Source organism: Ciconia boyciana, chromosome 18, assembly GCF_034638445.1.
Source record: "Ciconia boyciana chromosome 18, ASM3463844v1, whole genome shotgun sequence".
In the NCBI taxonomy this organism is placed as follows: Eukaryota; Metazoa; Chordata; class Aves; order Ciconiiformes; family Ciconiidae; genus Ciconia; species Ciconia boyciana.
In genome coordinates this window covers 4,665,001-4,681,471 of record NC_132951.1, presented here as the reverse complement: position 1 = coordinate 4,681,471, position 16,471 = coordinate 4,665,001, and the positions used below count along the sequence as shown (strand labels likewise).

At 50.1% G+C, this 16,471-nt stretch overlaps 1 protein-coding gene across 3 annotated transcripts in view; it reads right to left on the bottom strand.

The window, feature by feature from the left end:
• VAV2 (vav guanine nucleotide exchange factor 2) overlaps positions 1-16,471 on the bottom strand; it is a 154,504-nt gene that overhangs the window by 22,306 nt on the left and 115,727 nt on the right. For all 3 annotated transcript variants that reach the window (XM_072882764.1, XM_072882763.1, XM_072882762.1), the window contains 5 exons: positions 16,216-16,284; positions 5,896-5,998; positions 3,354-3,452; positions 1,812-1,880; positions 1,099-1,199 (listed from right to left, as the gene is read on the bottom strand). In XM_072882764.1, coding sequence (XP_072738865.1) covers positions 1,099-1,199; positions 1,812-1,880; positions 3,354-3,452; positions 5,896-5,998; positions 16,216-16,284 — 441 coding nt within the window. The remainder of the gene's footprint in view (positions 1-1,098; positions 1,200-1,811; positions 1,881-3,353; positions 3,453-5,895; positions 5,999-16,215; positions 16,285-16,471) is intronic.

The window sequence follows — 16,471 nt, the reverse complement described above, 5'->3', positions numbered from 1 at the left end:
CAGCGGGCAGCAGCTCAGCTCGGGATCGCTGCCCGGGGACAGCACCGGCATGCACAGAGCCGAGCCCGGAATTACAAGATCAAAATCACCTAAGTGAGTTTTATGAGTATTTTTAAATTATTTGCATTCTTCTTTGGAAACTTTTTTTTTCTTTAATCCAGAAAACATTCCCTTTCTAAAAAGAGGCGCTGTGAATGATGGAATATCTGACCTTACGGTGTATTATTAATGCAGATGGTATTTCTGGAGTTATTGACTTCTGAATGGCATTTCTGTGTCTAGACACTGGTTTAATCACAGTGAAATAACGCCCTGGCACGATTCCACAATGAATCAGGCCTTTGATTAGTATTAAGGATATTAAAGGCTTTTATTAACCTTATCTTTGCGTTCTGGGGTACTCCTGCTTTGCAGCTGCCAAAACACAGAATCTATTATGTTTGCAAAAGCAACTTTTACAGTTATTCATCATACAGTAGGTGCCGGACAACAGCAGTGCCAAATACGCGGTTTTTTAGAGTGAGCAATCCCTTTGATCCAACCAGAGCGAAGTCTCCCCTGCGAAGAAGTCACCCTACCACATCACAGCCCCTCAGAGCCCCGCTGCTGCTTGCAGGAGAAGACTACATGAAACCCTCGCAGGCGAGTGAGGTTTTACTCCATTCTGGCTTGCCATAATTGTAGCATTCCCGTATTTATCCCCTCTGATACATCCCTGTAAATGCATTGTACGGTCAGCCTGCAAAACAGTTGGTCCCATGTGGGAGGCTGCGAGCCCGGGAAAATTCAGATGCAGCCGTGGGCTTGCAAGAACAAGCATCCATGGGAGCCACCGCGATTTAGCCAGGTCGGTCAGAGAGGGGAGATGTCCCAGCGTGAGCCTCTGCCCCTGGGCAACCTGGCACGGCTGTGGCTGGATTTGGCTGCTTCAGTGTCGGCTCCGACTGATGTTTCAGCTGCCTGAAAGCATCTAGCTGCGGAGGATACAAAACTGGTCTGCTACAACAGGCATTTCTGTTCCCAGCTCTGAGACGGGCCCTGCAAATATCAACCTGTACCTGTTCAAACTGGAGCTGCCAAAACCTGGGTTTCCTTTACCTCTCTTTGAATTCCAGAAACACTTTTGCCAGGCTGCTTCCTCCAGACATCATAGAGACGTCGATGGCTCTCAGGAAATTGAAGTGCACTTTAATTAGGTCCTAAAACGAAGAAACAATCAATACTTTAAACACAACCAAAGCGAGTGGGCAAACACATTCACTACTTAATCAGGCAGTCATTTTCTCTTCTTTTTTCTCCTCTTTTTAGCTGTTTCTAAAATAAGTCCTTCTAGCGAGATGCAGCCCTAAATGGCCAGGAGTGCACGGGTGTAATTCTGTTAGGCGGTTATACGGTGGTAAATGCACCAGGATTTCCATGTGTATTAAAGTCCCTTTTGCAGCTCCGGAGGGAGCAGAGGAGATGGGCAGGCTCTGATCCAGACCCCGTGCAAGCCAGCGCAGAAATAAATCCCTTCATCGCAGTGTGCCCAAACCATCTCTAAGTACAGCTAAAATACACAGCCCCAGCCCTGGAACATCGTCCGTATAAAATTCTTTTCTTACCTAGAGTTCATATAATCCCCAACTCTAAAACTGAGTGTTAAAGAATATTTCCTAAACCCGTTCAAGCTCCGCAGCGCATGAAGGACTGAACCTCTACTGGTGAATGCACAAATCTAACATGAAATCTTGAGTCTTCTCTTAAGCGGGAAGGTGGCTGAGCTGCCGTGAAAAGAACAAAGATTTAAGCCACAATGTCTACGCCGTTACCTCTAAATTGATAAAAATAGCTTCCATGTCTTGGGGAGTTAGTACCAGCCTCAGTGGGTTCATATAGTTCTGCAAGAGATAAATGGAAAAGGGATTGAAATACCGGAGAGGAGTGAGCAAGGTTATTTTGTCCAAGGGAGGTATTTTTCCCTGCTTCACCTGGGCAAGGAGAAGCCAGGTTTTAATGAATTTAAGCACTTGCAAAGGCAAACGAATGACAATACAATTCTCAAGACCGGGCTGTGCCAGGGACCCAAGTGGGAGCCAGGGACCCCCGTGGGTGCATCTTCCCAAGCTCCCCTTGGTCCCCGCGGCACTTCCAGGCGTGGGAAGGTGCAGGACCCCCACCCGTGGGTGGGTGCAGACCCCTCGCCGGGGAGAGGGATTTAAATGCACACAGTTTCTTCACCTCGCTGCAGTTGGGAAGAGCTCTGAAGCATCTTTTCAGCTCTTTGATTATCTCACTAGAATTTTGCCCTTGAAAAAGCGCCGATGATGTGATTACATTGGAAATGCCTTTCTGAACAAATACATATTAATAGAAATGTCTACATGACTTGTAACTACAAAAAACCCCCTGATGCAATGCACCAAAGACAGGACCCTCTACCCATAACACGCCATCAGAACCTACTACGCCTTCGCAAGCCTTTTTAATGGATATCAAAGCGATAATTTAACTCTTCCTTTAGACTGAACCAAAAAGGCTGTGGCTGTTTCCAAGGAGCAAGGGCTATTTAACATAAATGACATATACGCTGGGACATTTTTATGGAAAATAGGAAATCTTATTCCACCACGTTGGTTTTGCTCACAGCTTCTTTGCGGGAACTTTCAGCAGACAGAGGCAAATAACTGCAAAAGGGGAGGAAACAAAAGCGTTAGGGTGATTAGAAAGGGCAGCTTGATTTTCACTATTGTTCTTCATCCCTGCTGCTTTCCTCGGAGCAGGAACCACCCCCAGGCTCCAGCCGTATCCATGACTCTGCTGTCTTGCTGAGGTGTTCATTTTTATTTTTATTTAAAAGAAAGGCACAACAATAATTTATCAAAACCAATTAAACCCCATGAATTCAAGCAGAAAAATGTTACTTTTAATCCAATTAGTTTCAATGACAAGTCAGCACAGCTTCAGCACTTCTGAAAAATGCCCAGAATAAAGAAATTATTCCGTAGCAATCAACGTGATAAGATATCTGCAAACACGGCTCTTATTGGCGAGACCGGCCTGGCTGAGCGAGAAGCGGGAGCCTCTCACCCCCAGGGTAGGGGGACACAGCAGGATGGTTTTCAGCCTATTTCCAATACACAGCGATCAGAAAAAAATATGTTGTTTGGCTCCTACAGTTACAGACTGCACATTTGCGCTTGTCAGTATGGGTTTTCTGGATCCGCCTTCTCTCCAATTTTACATGCGAATGCATCGATCCTGCCTCATCACATCTGCCAGCTCTCGCCGCAAGAACTAATACAGCGAGATTAATGCAAGATCAAGTGATGATGTGGAAGGCGACGGTATAGAAAAGATGGCTCCGTTCTTACCTTTTCTATATCTTCAAGTGTTTTGTAGTATTTGGCCTCAGTTTCCTGGATTTCTAGCAAACAGCAATTTCTTTTGTCATCTTCTGTCATTCCCATTTTCTAGAGAAAGGAAAAATAACACGTAGTCAGATACCCCTAAAGTGGTCCAGCATCCTGCACATGCAGAGCGGAGCTCCCGTTCAGCCTTCAGTGACGGCAAACTCGGAACAAGTGCAAGTTTGGAAAGTCAGGAGAGTAGTTACTGGTTTATGTTAAAGGAAACTATTTTTATCCAAAAAAAATAGGAAGAAACCCTGGCTGTACTATTCAATATGTTTCAACATGGCAAGCATTACATTTTTTGCATTTATTATAGCTACATCACCAAAGACCATCAGCTAAAGAATAAATAAGAGATAAATGCTGGTTTCCTCCCCCCCTCTTTTTTTTTTTTTTTGCTTAAGATGAAACTCACAACAGAGCCTAAGTGGTTCATAAATAATACGTTAGACGAATACAAATCCCCTGCCAGGGTTGTCCATTCTCATGATTTTAGGTCCAATCTGATCATACTTGCTTTTCTCAAAGCCCCAACTCCTGGAGTCACTTCTCTCGCTCTTACATCTGTAAAGCGGAGCCGAAAACGCGTGTTGGGAGGTGCTGCACAGGTCGGTGCAGTCTCTGAACTTGGGAGGTGATTCAGTGCTGGGGTTTTAATGATCATGCACAGGAAGGGACACCCTCTGTACACCCCCTTTAACTCAGAGCTCAGCCCTATCAGCTGGATGGAAACCAATATTTTAATCAATGCGTCTTACCTGCATATATCTAATCTGAAGCATGCAGAAATACAAGAAACCAATTAGCATGACACACTTGCTATTGCGACAAATCTTAAAAAAAAATTCCAATATTTAGAGGGATTCGTGGGTGCTTATATTAAAAATAGACTCTTTTGCTCAGGGAAGGGGAGGAAAGGGAGTCAGAGCCATCGACTCCATCACTGCTCAGCGGTATCCAAGAAAACATAAAACACTGTGGAGGGGACAGTGGAAAATTGCCAATTCCACTGACCCTAATCCTGCACCACCCAGCTGCGGGGCACCCACACGGTGGGAGCTTTCCCCCATTTTTGCCTTTTATGCAAGAAATTCCTGTCAAAACCTTCCCAAGGGGCAATTCTTGGGCCAAGTGGCTTCTGCAACTGATGGCAACACGGTAAAAACACTGGTGGCCAATGAGCTGTGCTGCCTTCAGCATTGCTATCGGTGTCCGTAAACAGCTCCGAGCACTTTGGCAGGATCAGTGGGATTGTTTTGTGCCTGACGCCTTGATCCAGAGGGGTTTTCGGTGCGCTGGGAGCTCCTCAGGCTGCAGACAAGGCATGAAGGGATGAAATGTCTCAACCACCACCGTCACGGTCTTCGTAGCACTTGCAGCCAAGCCCAGGAGAGGTGAGAAATCAGAGCACAGGCACCACTGCCACACAGCTCGGCTCGTTTGCCGGGCTCCGTGGGGTGAAGCCCTGCATCTCAGCCTCCCAGCACCTCGTCTGGCGCAGCCACACGCACCGCTCCGGGGATTTAATTGATCAGTGAACTCGTCCATTGATCCTGCTTTGTTACGGGGAGGTATGTACTGTTTGCAGCTAGGAGACAGTAATTAGAGTCTGAACAAAGCCTGGGGGTGGCAGATATCAGAGGGTGGGAGAAAATCTGGAAGGTCACACTCCGGTGGAAAGGTCCCTTGAGCTCTGCATCAGCAGAAGCCAGGGCAGCCGGACTCCTCGGCGCTGGGGACGCAGATAGCGAGGGCATCTGAGAGCATCTCTGGGGAGATGCAAGGGCCACCAGCACATTCCTGGCTCATCCATGGAGCATGCTACCTGCACCAGAGCCCTTGGAGTTAATGCAAGTCCCTCCATGAGGCTATGCATGCTGCACACCCACGTTTCCCCATCATCGAAAGGCTTATAGAGATGATGAATGGGGTTGGCTGCTTGTCCCTAAAGCCACACGGGTCCCCGCTGCCCCAGAAAGCTCTGCTATAAACGTCTGCCTGCTCTGAGACATCCCGGCAGGAGCAGCAGCAGGCACAAACAAGCACCGGATCCTCCCCACCCAGACCTGTCAGTGCTTGCCCCATCTCAAAATACCCCTGGCAGACAAGGCACATCTGGCTGATGGAGCAGGCAGAGCCGCCGCGCTCCCCTCTCCCCAGAAAGGGCTGAAATGACACACGCTGCCTCGGCTCAGCAGCAAATTGCTATTTTTAGCTTATCTTTTAAGGTTTATTAGCTCTCCCTTTCCCTTCCTCCTCCCCAAACTCCTTCAGATGACACGATGGGCTGGGAAACTCCTCGGAGAACCCCCTCCGGGCCAGCGCCATCCCAGCTTGCCTTATTTTTACTTCTCACGAGGCAGCTCGGTTTCGAGGAGCGATGCAAAGCAATTCGCTTCCCCACAACATCACTTGTCATTGGCGGATACTTATTTATTTAATTGAATCCTCTCCCTTCCCCTCCCATCAAGGCGTAGCTTTAAAAATGCATATAAATTGTTACCATGGGCTGCTGAACTTCCACTCTGATGATATCTTCATAGATATCATCGCCTTCATCTTCACAGGGGACGCAGTCATAAATATCCTCCCCCAGATCATGTTCACTGGAACGAGAAGGAGAGCGATTTAGCGATAATAAAGAGGGCACGTTCGCTGTCACTTGATCAGGCAAACCAACAACTGCTCGCACCAAGGATAATCACGACAATAAGAAAGCTCTCTTGGCCCACAGCATTGACATCCTCGGTCCGCGTTCCCCGTTTGCATTAGGAATCTCTGTTTTTCCCGCGTCGGTACCCACTGCACATCCTCCCGCTTGCTTGAGGCTGGAAAAGGCGAAACACTGCTCGACACGAGCGGGGATCACAGCCAAGAAGCCGCTCCGAGCCCCGTGCCAGGCGCGCCTGCGATGCCCAGCCTGCCACGGTCTGCCAGCTCTGCCCCTGCAGAGTTTTTGCTGGGCGATAATCGGCCCGGCCGAGACGGACTCGCCGGCCAAGCACCCCAGCGAGACCATCTGAGCCACCGCACGCGACCGGGTCCTGCTCCACCTTCCTCCGAAGATGCCCGCAGCCTCCTGTTCGTCCCCTGCCTCTCCTTACGCAAGGAGCCGCGCTTGTGTCAGTGACTTTACTGCATTATGCTTCGAGAATACATTTGAACAGGTTGGATTTTGGTATGTTTAAAACACCGCACTCATTCTTGGTCTGCTTGACTATTCTCACAAACAGGCTTCTTTCACGCCAAAGAAACCATCCCCCTTTCCCCCATTAGGGCTGCAAACTGCTGTAGGAGCCCATGTCCGTTCAAAGCAGTAAGCAGACATTAAATAATCATCCGATGCAGTAGGTGGAAGCATCCCAGCCCTGCCTCGCTGAGGGGGGAAGCGTGAGGGGGCTGAGCCGACCCCCTGGGCTCTGCAGGGACCTGCAGTAACGCCCGGACCAGCCACGGGCAGAGCCCAGCCCGGGCAGCCGCCTCCAGCGATGGCCCCGTGCACCCTCCGGCACGGGCACCACGTCCAGGTTGAAACGCTCTGGATCCAGTCTCACCACGTGATGCACCGACTCCCACGAAGCACAATCCCTGCCCCGCTGGGCAACCGGGTGATTTTTAATCCAACGTTTCCCAGAGGAGGGGGAGACCCTCCGATCACCATAAGGCAATCTCATCAGATGCTCAGCCCCAGCACTGAGCAGAGCCCAGTAATAATATTTACATGAGAGACAAATTAAGCACCAAAAAAGTCACATTTTCAGAACTACCCACATCACTTAGGAGATGCCCCTGCAAGCACAGGCTTTAAAGGCATCACCAAGATGTAATGACCAACTTGTATTTAAAGGTGATGGTGTTAGGTACTTAATTGTCATCTGAGCCTTTACAAACTCCCCCAGGGGCTCCTAAGTCTTAGAACACTTTTGAAAATTCAACCCATAATAAATAGCAATTAACAATAATAATTTTAGCACTTAGATCTACAGGTGCTGACTGCTAACGGCTCCCACTGAAGTCAACCCCATGGGATCAGGACAGCGTGAAACACTGGAATATCAAACAGCGTTTGCATATTTTACGAGCTGTCTCTTTCAACATGGGTATTAATTACATACAAATATATTTAGGTGTAAAACTGTGCTCAAACTGTATCGCTTGACATCTCTATATTATACAGCATGGAGCAGCAGAGCACATCTGTTTGCAAAACTGGGCTTTAATTCTTTTCTAAATGCAGTTCTTTCTATTTTTAAAAACAGATTTATTTTATAAAAGTTTGGGAATTTTAAATAAATACACTGGCATGATGTATCCATCCCATTCTTCCAGAGTGATGCATTGCAGCTGCTGTAATAATGCCCACTAATAGCTGGTGATCCATCTTCCCCTTCCCAAGCGTCGCCGTCACCGTTATTATCTGTACCAATATTTATATTCTCAGCTCCGCTCCTTATCCAGGCAAGTAACTCCCGGTTCCTGATTAATCTTCCCTTCCCGCCCGCACCTCTCGGATTGCTGCCTGTCTCTCCATACATCATTTCCCTGGCTCGAGGGTCGTTAGGAAACGTATGGTTGGGTTAACGTCGCGAGCGTGAGCCCGGCTGGGTGTGACGCGACCACGGCAAGTGCTGCGGCGATGCTGCTGCCGGAGCAGAGCCCGCTTTGCGTGATGGCTGCTCATCGCCAGCTGCGAGAGCGCTCAGCAACTGCTTCGGGCTACGTGCAGAAGGAGAAGACAGCATCTTGAGGTGTCCCCGGGAAGCCCTGCGTCCTGAGCATCATCTGGATCTGCTCTCCGGCTCACAAGCACAACCAGGTGCCACACGTCCAAGCCTCAGACCCCAGCATTGCCCACCCCCAGCCTGGACAAGCCCTCCTTTTCTTCCCCACCGAGGAGCCACGAGCTCTGGACCGCAGCCTGGCACGCCCCAGGACGTCACCGTGAGAAACCCGGGCGGCAGCACAGGATGCTGAAGGGGTTTTGCTAAATCACGGGCTGCCTGGACCGAGCCTGGAGAAGGATGGGTGCTCCATGGACCTGGCCCAGCCTGGCCCTACTCAGAGCTCCTCTGGGCCACCAGGAAAGGGGCAGAAACACCTGCGGAGGGCAAACACAGCATATTTGCCCACAGAACTACAAAGACCATCTGACACGAACACTGCACCCATCACGGGGGGCCACATCCTGACAGCTCCTTGCCGCTCTCATTGCTCTAACCAAGGGGCCGAGCCCCTGCTGCTCCGCTTGATCCTGCTCATTGACACTAGTACAAGCCCTTCCCATCTCCATTTTCTGGCCTGAGGCAAAAAAAAAGGGACAACTCCCTTGTCCTGGGGCCATCTGGAAAGACATCTCCATTTCAGAGCTCAGGGGAGAGGCACTAGAGATGCTCAAACCCAACAGCCATGGTGGTATTAAAACAACCATAGCTTTGTCCAATGGACCCTTATTTATTAAAGCCCATTCCTAGTACATCTCTGAGAAACACCAGAGGCTGCCAGTTTTATGGAGAGCAGTAAAACGTGCAGATTAGCCTCCCCCGGAGAAGCCCACGAGCAGCCGAGCTTTGCCGGTGCACGCACGGCTGTTGATGCCGCTGCTTTGCACATATTGATTTTCATTGCTCTCCGTATTTTGTCTGTCAGAGTTGAAAATATGCACCCTCCCATCATTAAAAAAAGAGAACAGGTATCAGGATGATTTTAGCCAGTGGCAAGCTAAGAATACACTAAATTTTAAATGCCATAAGGGGAGGGAAAGCGGGGCAGGTATTTTCCGTGTTTAGCACAGTCCCCTGCTGTGGGAGGCAATAAATTCAGCATCCCAAGCATGCCACGCGTAGACTGAACAACTTGAGCAAGAAAGGCCAGATCCTCACCTTGTTCTTCACAAAGAAAAGCAATTTACTCCTTCAATAAAAGCAGCAGAGTCTGCAAGTTACCTGTGGGTATCAGAGCCTACGATCTACTGCCTGGATTAGGAGATTCATTGACATGCTCTGGGTTTAGGAAAAGGATTTTATCTGCCCTTCAGAGTTAACGCCAGCATTTGAAATTACTGTTATTAGGATGGATGTAACCAGCTTTGGGCTGGCAGCATCTTGCCTGGCCAGGAAAGCTTATTCAAAGCAAAAAGAATAAAGCTTTTGATATCTAAGGCAATTTCAGGCAAAACCAATGCTTTTGCCTGAGCTCTCCCTCCCTGGCAATGCCCGCTCTGTACAAATGCCCTCCCAAGCAGGCAGCAGCCATGCCAAGGAGCAGCTCCCTTAACAGAGGGACCAAGGCCAGGCTTTAGTCCATGCCTTGGAGTAAAGGACACACAGGGACATGGAAGGAGCGAGCCGGGGAAGGGCAGGGTCCCTGCGTGACCCCTGGCACCTCCAGGTGCCATCCCCCCAGATAGGATGCCAAAGTCGAGTTAGTTTGAGGAAGAACCTCACTGCCCTGGGTGAAGGCACTGGTCCCACTGTTCCCATCACTGGGAACCAGCCCTCCAGAGCTCAGCACTGGGCCAAAACAGAGGGCACAGTCTGCATTTGGACTCTGGGAGAAGATGAGCTCCGGACTGGGCTGGCCACACCAGGGGATGGGCGCAGATGGCCCATGATGCCCAATACATAATCTGCAGCAGGTCCACTATGCTAAAGGAATGCTGCACATCACGTTTGCAATGACACCGTGGATGAGGAGGGTAAAGCGGGGAAGCTCCGAGGGTCTCGAGGGCCACCGAAGCACCTCTTCATCCATAAAAGCTGCTCCAGGAAGTTGATGAGTTTGTACAAACCTCAAGAATTCAAGTACGAGCCCAAGCGAGGCTCTCGGGGCAAACCCACCACACCAAAACCCTCTCCAAACCACAGTGCTGCTTTCGCTCCGCTGATGAAAGAGCCAGAACCACCAGGAAGAGCAAAAGAAAGAGGAGGAGGAGAGAGAAGGAGCTAAAATAAGACAACCAAAAGACAACCCCAAATTTCCAGCCCTGTGGCTGAGGTTAAGAGCCAGAAGACCTCAGAGCCACCGCCGGGTCCAGGCTGGAAGTGCATTTGCAGGGTCCCTGAGACAGCTGCCCAGCAGCTGCGAGGCTCCAGTTCGCCCCAGTAATCCTCCACTTTCTCATTCTTACTCTGCACTTACAGCTATAAATAGACAGTTCATCCGACCAACCCCCTCATTCACGGTCTCCGTCAGACGAGGACAAGCAGAGTCCTATATTTGCAGCACATCTGGCAAGCTTAGGTTTCAGGGTGAAGGAGTGCAAGATGTGCAGTCGTCGGACTCGAGATCTTGCAGGGTTTTAATTACCCAGATTGTACTTGGATGGAGACACGCGTCTGGAAATAGCAAGAGAAGCCTTTTGCCATCTATTCTGCTCAGGTCTTACGTTCCCCATTCAAAGTGGAACATTATAATCCCAAGAATGAGCCTCACACAGTTATAGCAACAAACATGATCCTAGAAATGGCACAAGCAGGACATATAAAAATCTTTACTGGTGACAAAGAAGAAAAGACACGTTTACAAGTGCTATGGCTCGAGTGCCTTGTACCACGGAGCCATTTATTTAACTGGCTGGCATGTGTGGTTTTTCCAACACAGCAAAAATAATGAGAAAAGTGGCAGCTAACTTATCATCTCACCTTGGCTCCTCTGTTCATTACTTTTTTAAATGCACTTGAGAAATTCTGCTGATCACATCACTATTTTGGAAGATACAAGGAGGCAACGCTGGCGAGAGCAGTGAAAGAAGTAGGAGAAACTTCAGCAAGAAGCTCTTGGCTGGAGACAGGCTGTTGGCAGAGCCTGTGCCCAAACGAGTTGCATCGCTTGAGAAACTGAGGCCAGGCAGGAGATGTTCTGCAACTCCCCTTTTCTACGATGAAAGGTTTGGAAATACACCACTATCCCCAATACTTTTGTTAGGGATAAATCCCCAGTGAGCTGCGGCTCGAAATAAGAGCGGGGGACACCGACCTGCGGGATGAAGCCCCCCCGGGGACACACACCGGCTCCAGCGCAGGGTTTGGTGGGGACCCGCTTTGCTTAAAACACTTTCTTTGTCCTTTTTGCAACACTACAACTTCTCCCCTCAAAGCAATTCACTTTTAAAGGAAAAAAGGAGGTAAAAGTTATGCAAATTAAATGCTTCATGTCAAATCATTCACAGCGCTTCCGCCCGACTCCGAATTCTTCAAATAGCTACCAAACAACCCAAAACCCACCCTACGTGTAATCCACCCGAGCCTGCCGGGCTTCGTGCCAGCGCAGAGGGACAGCGCTATGAAGTGGAGAAGGTTCATGATAAAGAAGGTTCTGGTGCTGTAAAGAGGACGAGGATTAATTGCTCTCATAAATTTAATGAGGCAAAATAACTGGAGAGAGCTTAACTGGCAGCAGAGAAACTTTAGGTTAAATGTTAAGTATAACTTCAAAAGTACCAGAACGGTTTGGGGCAGCTGAAACAGCCATCAGGAAAGATGGCAAAGCGGTCGGCGGGGAAGATGCTCAGCAGTAAGGTGGATCACTGCCTACTCCATCAGTGCCCAGCAGCCGTAGCCACGCAGGAGGCGGCAGCTCACATCCCTGCAGACCCGCAGGAGCTGGAACAGGACAAGGGTCACTTTGATTTTTGGGGGCAGGCTCCAGCGAACGCGCCCGTGTGTTGCCATTACAAAGCCCCGATCATTTCCTGGGCAAACTCCCCCCAAACCGTCTGCTGCTTGAGGGTCTGGCATTAGGGCACGCAGAAATAAATCAGGCAGCAGAGGACAAATGTCCCTTTACTGCTCCTCCCGGTATCGATCAGGCACCACTTGCAAACGGGCCAGCCCTCGCCATCTGCCCAGGCTCTCTGCAGGCTGCCATCTGGCCGACAGCAAAGCAAACCGAGGGGCCGGTGGGCTGAAGACGGGGAATTTGAGAACTTTCTAGCTCCCCTGATACCCTTTTAGCTTCCCCTCCCCTTTCCATCACCAATTGTTCTTTTGGGGTTTTGGGGGGTTTTGCCCTTTTTTTTTTTTTTTTTTTTAAATAAATAGCTGTTTCCAGGCAATTATCTGCCTTGACCTGCTGGATGGCTGACCCAGCGCCGGGGAGCTGCATGCAGCCCAGCATAATCTCTGCGATACCCCAAAGCTGAAAGCACAATGGGTTCATCAAGGCATGAACATCCTTTATACACCCTGCAGCCACCCCGCGCTTGCACGCAGACAGTTTGTTTCTGCAGCCCACGTAAAGGGCCCTCGTGGCACTGCTATTGATCCGCTCCCAGCCCCGGCACTGGCTTTTGTCCCCGGCTGCCGCGGCCCCTCCGCACCGGGAGGGACCTCGCTGCCCGCCGGGATGAAGGTCCTCGCTCTTTAGAGCGTCGTGGGGACAACAGGGACAAAGCCTGGTTCCTTCTGCTTCCCAAATCTGCACCTCCGTCACAAATATGTTTATATTGGGAATGCTTTGCAGAACAGGAGTTCACCCAAAATCTCAAATAGGGGACACCGAACCGCTCCCTTTAAGTACTTAAGGTTGTGTCCTGGTTTCGGCTGGGATAGAGTTGATTTCCTCCCTAGTGGCTGGTGTAGTGCTGTGTTTTGGATTTTAGTATGAGAATAATATTGATAACACGCTGATGTTTTGGCTGTTGCTAAGCGGTGTTTACACTGGTCAAGGACTTTTCAGCTCCCCGTGCTCTGCCAGGTGCAGAAGAAGCTGGGAGGGGGCACAGCCAGGACAGTTGATCCCAACTGACCCAAGGGCTATTCCACACCATACAGTGTCATGCTCAGTATATAAAGCTGGGGAAGAAGAGGGAAGGGGGGGATGTTTGGAGCGATGGCGTTTGTCTTCCCAAGTCACCGTTGGGTGTGATGGAGCCCTGCTGTCCTGGAGATGGCTGAACCCCTGCCTGCCATGGGAAGGAGTGAAGGAATTCCTTGCTTCACTTTACTCGCGCGCGCGGCTTTTGCTTTCCCTATTAAACTGTCTTTATCTCAACCCACGAGTGTTCTCCCTTTTACTCTTCCGATTTTCTTCCCCATCCCACCGGGGGGGGGGCGGGAAGTGAGCGAGCGGCTGCGTGGTGCTGAGTCGCCGTCTGGGGCTAAACCACGACAGGTTGAAATGAAGCATTTTGACATTTTCCAAAAAAAACCCCACTTTTACCAGCCCCCAAAATGTCTTGTTAGAACCAGCTCAATATTTATCCTGAGCTTTTTATCCCAGCAGTACAACGACCAAAGAGAGCTTCCTTTGGGAGACTCCTCTCTCCCGGGGGGTGACTTGGCGGTGCCAAGCCCACCGGGGTTGTCCCTCCTCACCCACACCCTGGCCCTTCGAGGCCAGCGGGGACGGCAGGCTGGGCCCGTGCAGTGGCACGTTTCATAGTGGTTTTACAGACAGGACTGTGCATCCCTCCAAAATGATCCAACGGGCAAAAATAATCACTCAGCTGCACAGATGTAGCAAGGTAATGTGGAAAAAAACCACCGCGAGATGGAGAGGTCTCTCTTGCAACAGGGAGGATTGCTGTGCCTGGTTGTGCCGTTCGGTAGCGGTTTCTTCCACGCCTTGGGTCACTTCACTGCTTGCTGTGAAAATCATTTCCTCGCCTCCAATAAAGCATTTCGGATGCACTCGGATCTTCCCAAGGCTGCTGGATCATCAGCAATATTAAATGCAAAGATGCTGGATGGAGTGAATCATTCCCAGCTCATGAATGATGCCCTTGTTCAGCTGTTTGGAGATCGGCAGCAGCTAAGAAAGAGCTTTCTCATGCGGCCCTGCGGTTCGCCAGCGCCCAGCATCGGTGCCCAGTATGCACCATTGTGACCGGCAAATTTCCAATGAAAGTTTCCTTGTCAAGCACGGAGAGACGCTCCTTGTCAAAGGGAGAAAGGGGGACTATTGCTGATGTGTCTCCAGGCAGCGGGAGCGGCAACGCTCGTGCTAAGGGGCTCTCCGGGGCATTTCTGGTGTTTTTACAGTTACGGGTGAATTAACGTCTCCGTTTCGTAGGTTGTGTTTCCGTGCACAACCCGGCTGCGCTGGGAGCGCAGCTCTGGATGAAGGCATTTGTGCAATATCCCCATGCTGACTTACACATGCCTTTCCCCAGTAGTCCCAACTAAAGATGTAAAAAAGAATTTTGCAAAGGACGGGGAAAAAAGGGAAAGTTAGAAGTTGGAGACAATCTGGGACAGAACAGGGTGATCAATAAGAAATAAAACTCTAAGTCATCTGAGCACAGGGCATCTAAGCCCCTCGCATAGAGGGACCAACTCGCAGGCACGAGCAAAGGTCCGAAGAACAGTTTGGGAAGCTTCCACCCGGACACCCTGCGGGAGCTGCACCGCCGGCAGCAGAGCAATTAAAGCTGGGAACCGTCTTCAACGCCGAATAACCTGCTACAAGCGCACCGTGCCGAAACCCCGATTTCTAGGAGAGCGCTGCCATCCCCACCAGTGCTTGTCTGCGGGTTCACACACAAACCTTTCTCCAATTAAAAGCACGCCCATGTGTGAGAATCAGGAATTTTAAAACCCGGTATTAAAGGGATTTTGAGAACTTTAGGAGAGGGGGAGGAAAAACGTTATTCTTGAAAGGATCCCTTTATAAGTTAAAATTTTATTAAACTGTAGCTGCTGGGAGCAAACCGCGAGCCGGGGATTCCAGGGTACTCCGTTCCCTCGACTAGTAATTTATGATTTACTTTTGTAATAACTGAAGCCATAAGGAACTCATTGGATTAAGGAGTCTTATTATTTATGTTGTGGAACAATAATATTTAACTGTATAAAGCCACATATCCACCCATACAGACTTTCCCTCCATATGAAACAGACTGCACTTCATAAGTAAAACCCTGGCCCTGCTGAAGCGGACGGGAACGCTGCCATCAAATTCCGATAGAGCCCGTGTTTCACCATATACATTGTAGTTCAAGGTTGCTTAAAATGTTATATCATGTTATATCATCACCACGGGCTATATGGGGTTATATCGGGGTATATATCGGGTTATATCATCACCGATGTTATATCATCACCACGGGCAACAAAACACAGACACCAGAGACCCAGATAAATATAGACAGAGAAACCCCAGCAGCATCACCTCGCATCCCACTGCACCGCCAGCGACGGGCAGGACGGGTCCCCTGCGAGGGACTGCCCTGGGGCCAGCTAGCGTGGCCCAAAAATCACTCACGGGGGATGCAGACCCGCGTGCCAGCACCCACGCAGCCCCACAAACGCCTTGGGGGGGGGTCCAGTGCTGAGTTAGCAATGGGGACCCCAGTCCCAGCGAGCGGCTCAGCTTCGGTTGGCTCGGAGGACGAATTACGTCCTGGAGTTTTGCAGCTAACGATGGGATTTAGGGGGTGGAGGGGCTCCCCATGGACCTGGCCCCCCTCGCTCCCCACCGAGCCACTGGTAAACTCAACCCAATTAAAAGTGATGTCTCCCAGGGCTCTACATAGAATCATGGAATCATTTAGGTTGGAAAAGACCTTTAAGATCATCGAGTCCAACCGTTAACCCAGCACTGCCAAGTCCACAACTATACCATGTCCCTAAGCACCTCAGCCAAATGGCTTCTAAATACCTCCAGGGATGGGGACGCAACCACTGCCCTGGGCAGCCTGTTCCAATGCTGGACGCATGGGGAAAGACGGACTATTGTCAGAGCACAAAAATCTCCAGCAAGACAATCGAAGCAGCCAGCCCGACTCTCGGAGCCCCGCTGTCAAATTTTATCCAACTTTGCTGGAACTACATTGCAACTTTTCCCCTTTCGTGTCCCTTCCCCATGAGAAGGCGAGGCCACTTACTCCGCCAGCTCCTCCAAGCTCCGATACACGTCGTCATCGTTTTCCGTGGTCTCCTCCGACGGGAAGGGCCTGGGGGAGGAGAGGAATGACAGCGTTATTGGTGTATCTCACCCCTCGCAGCAGATCCCCTGCAGCCCCAGCTGAACTCAGCCCAGCCTGGAGCATCCCATTGAGCAGAGGGTGTTTCGGAACAAAATATTCATCGCAAATACATTTTTTCCTATTGAGGCATTAGCTCCCAAGAGGACATCATCTC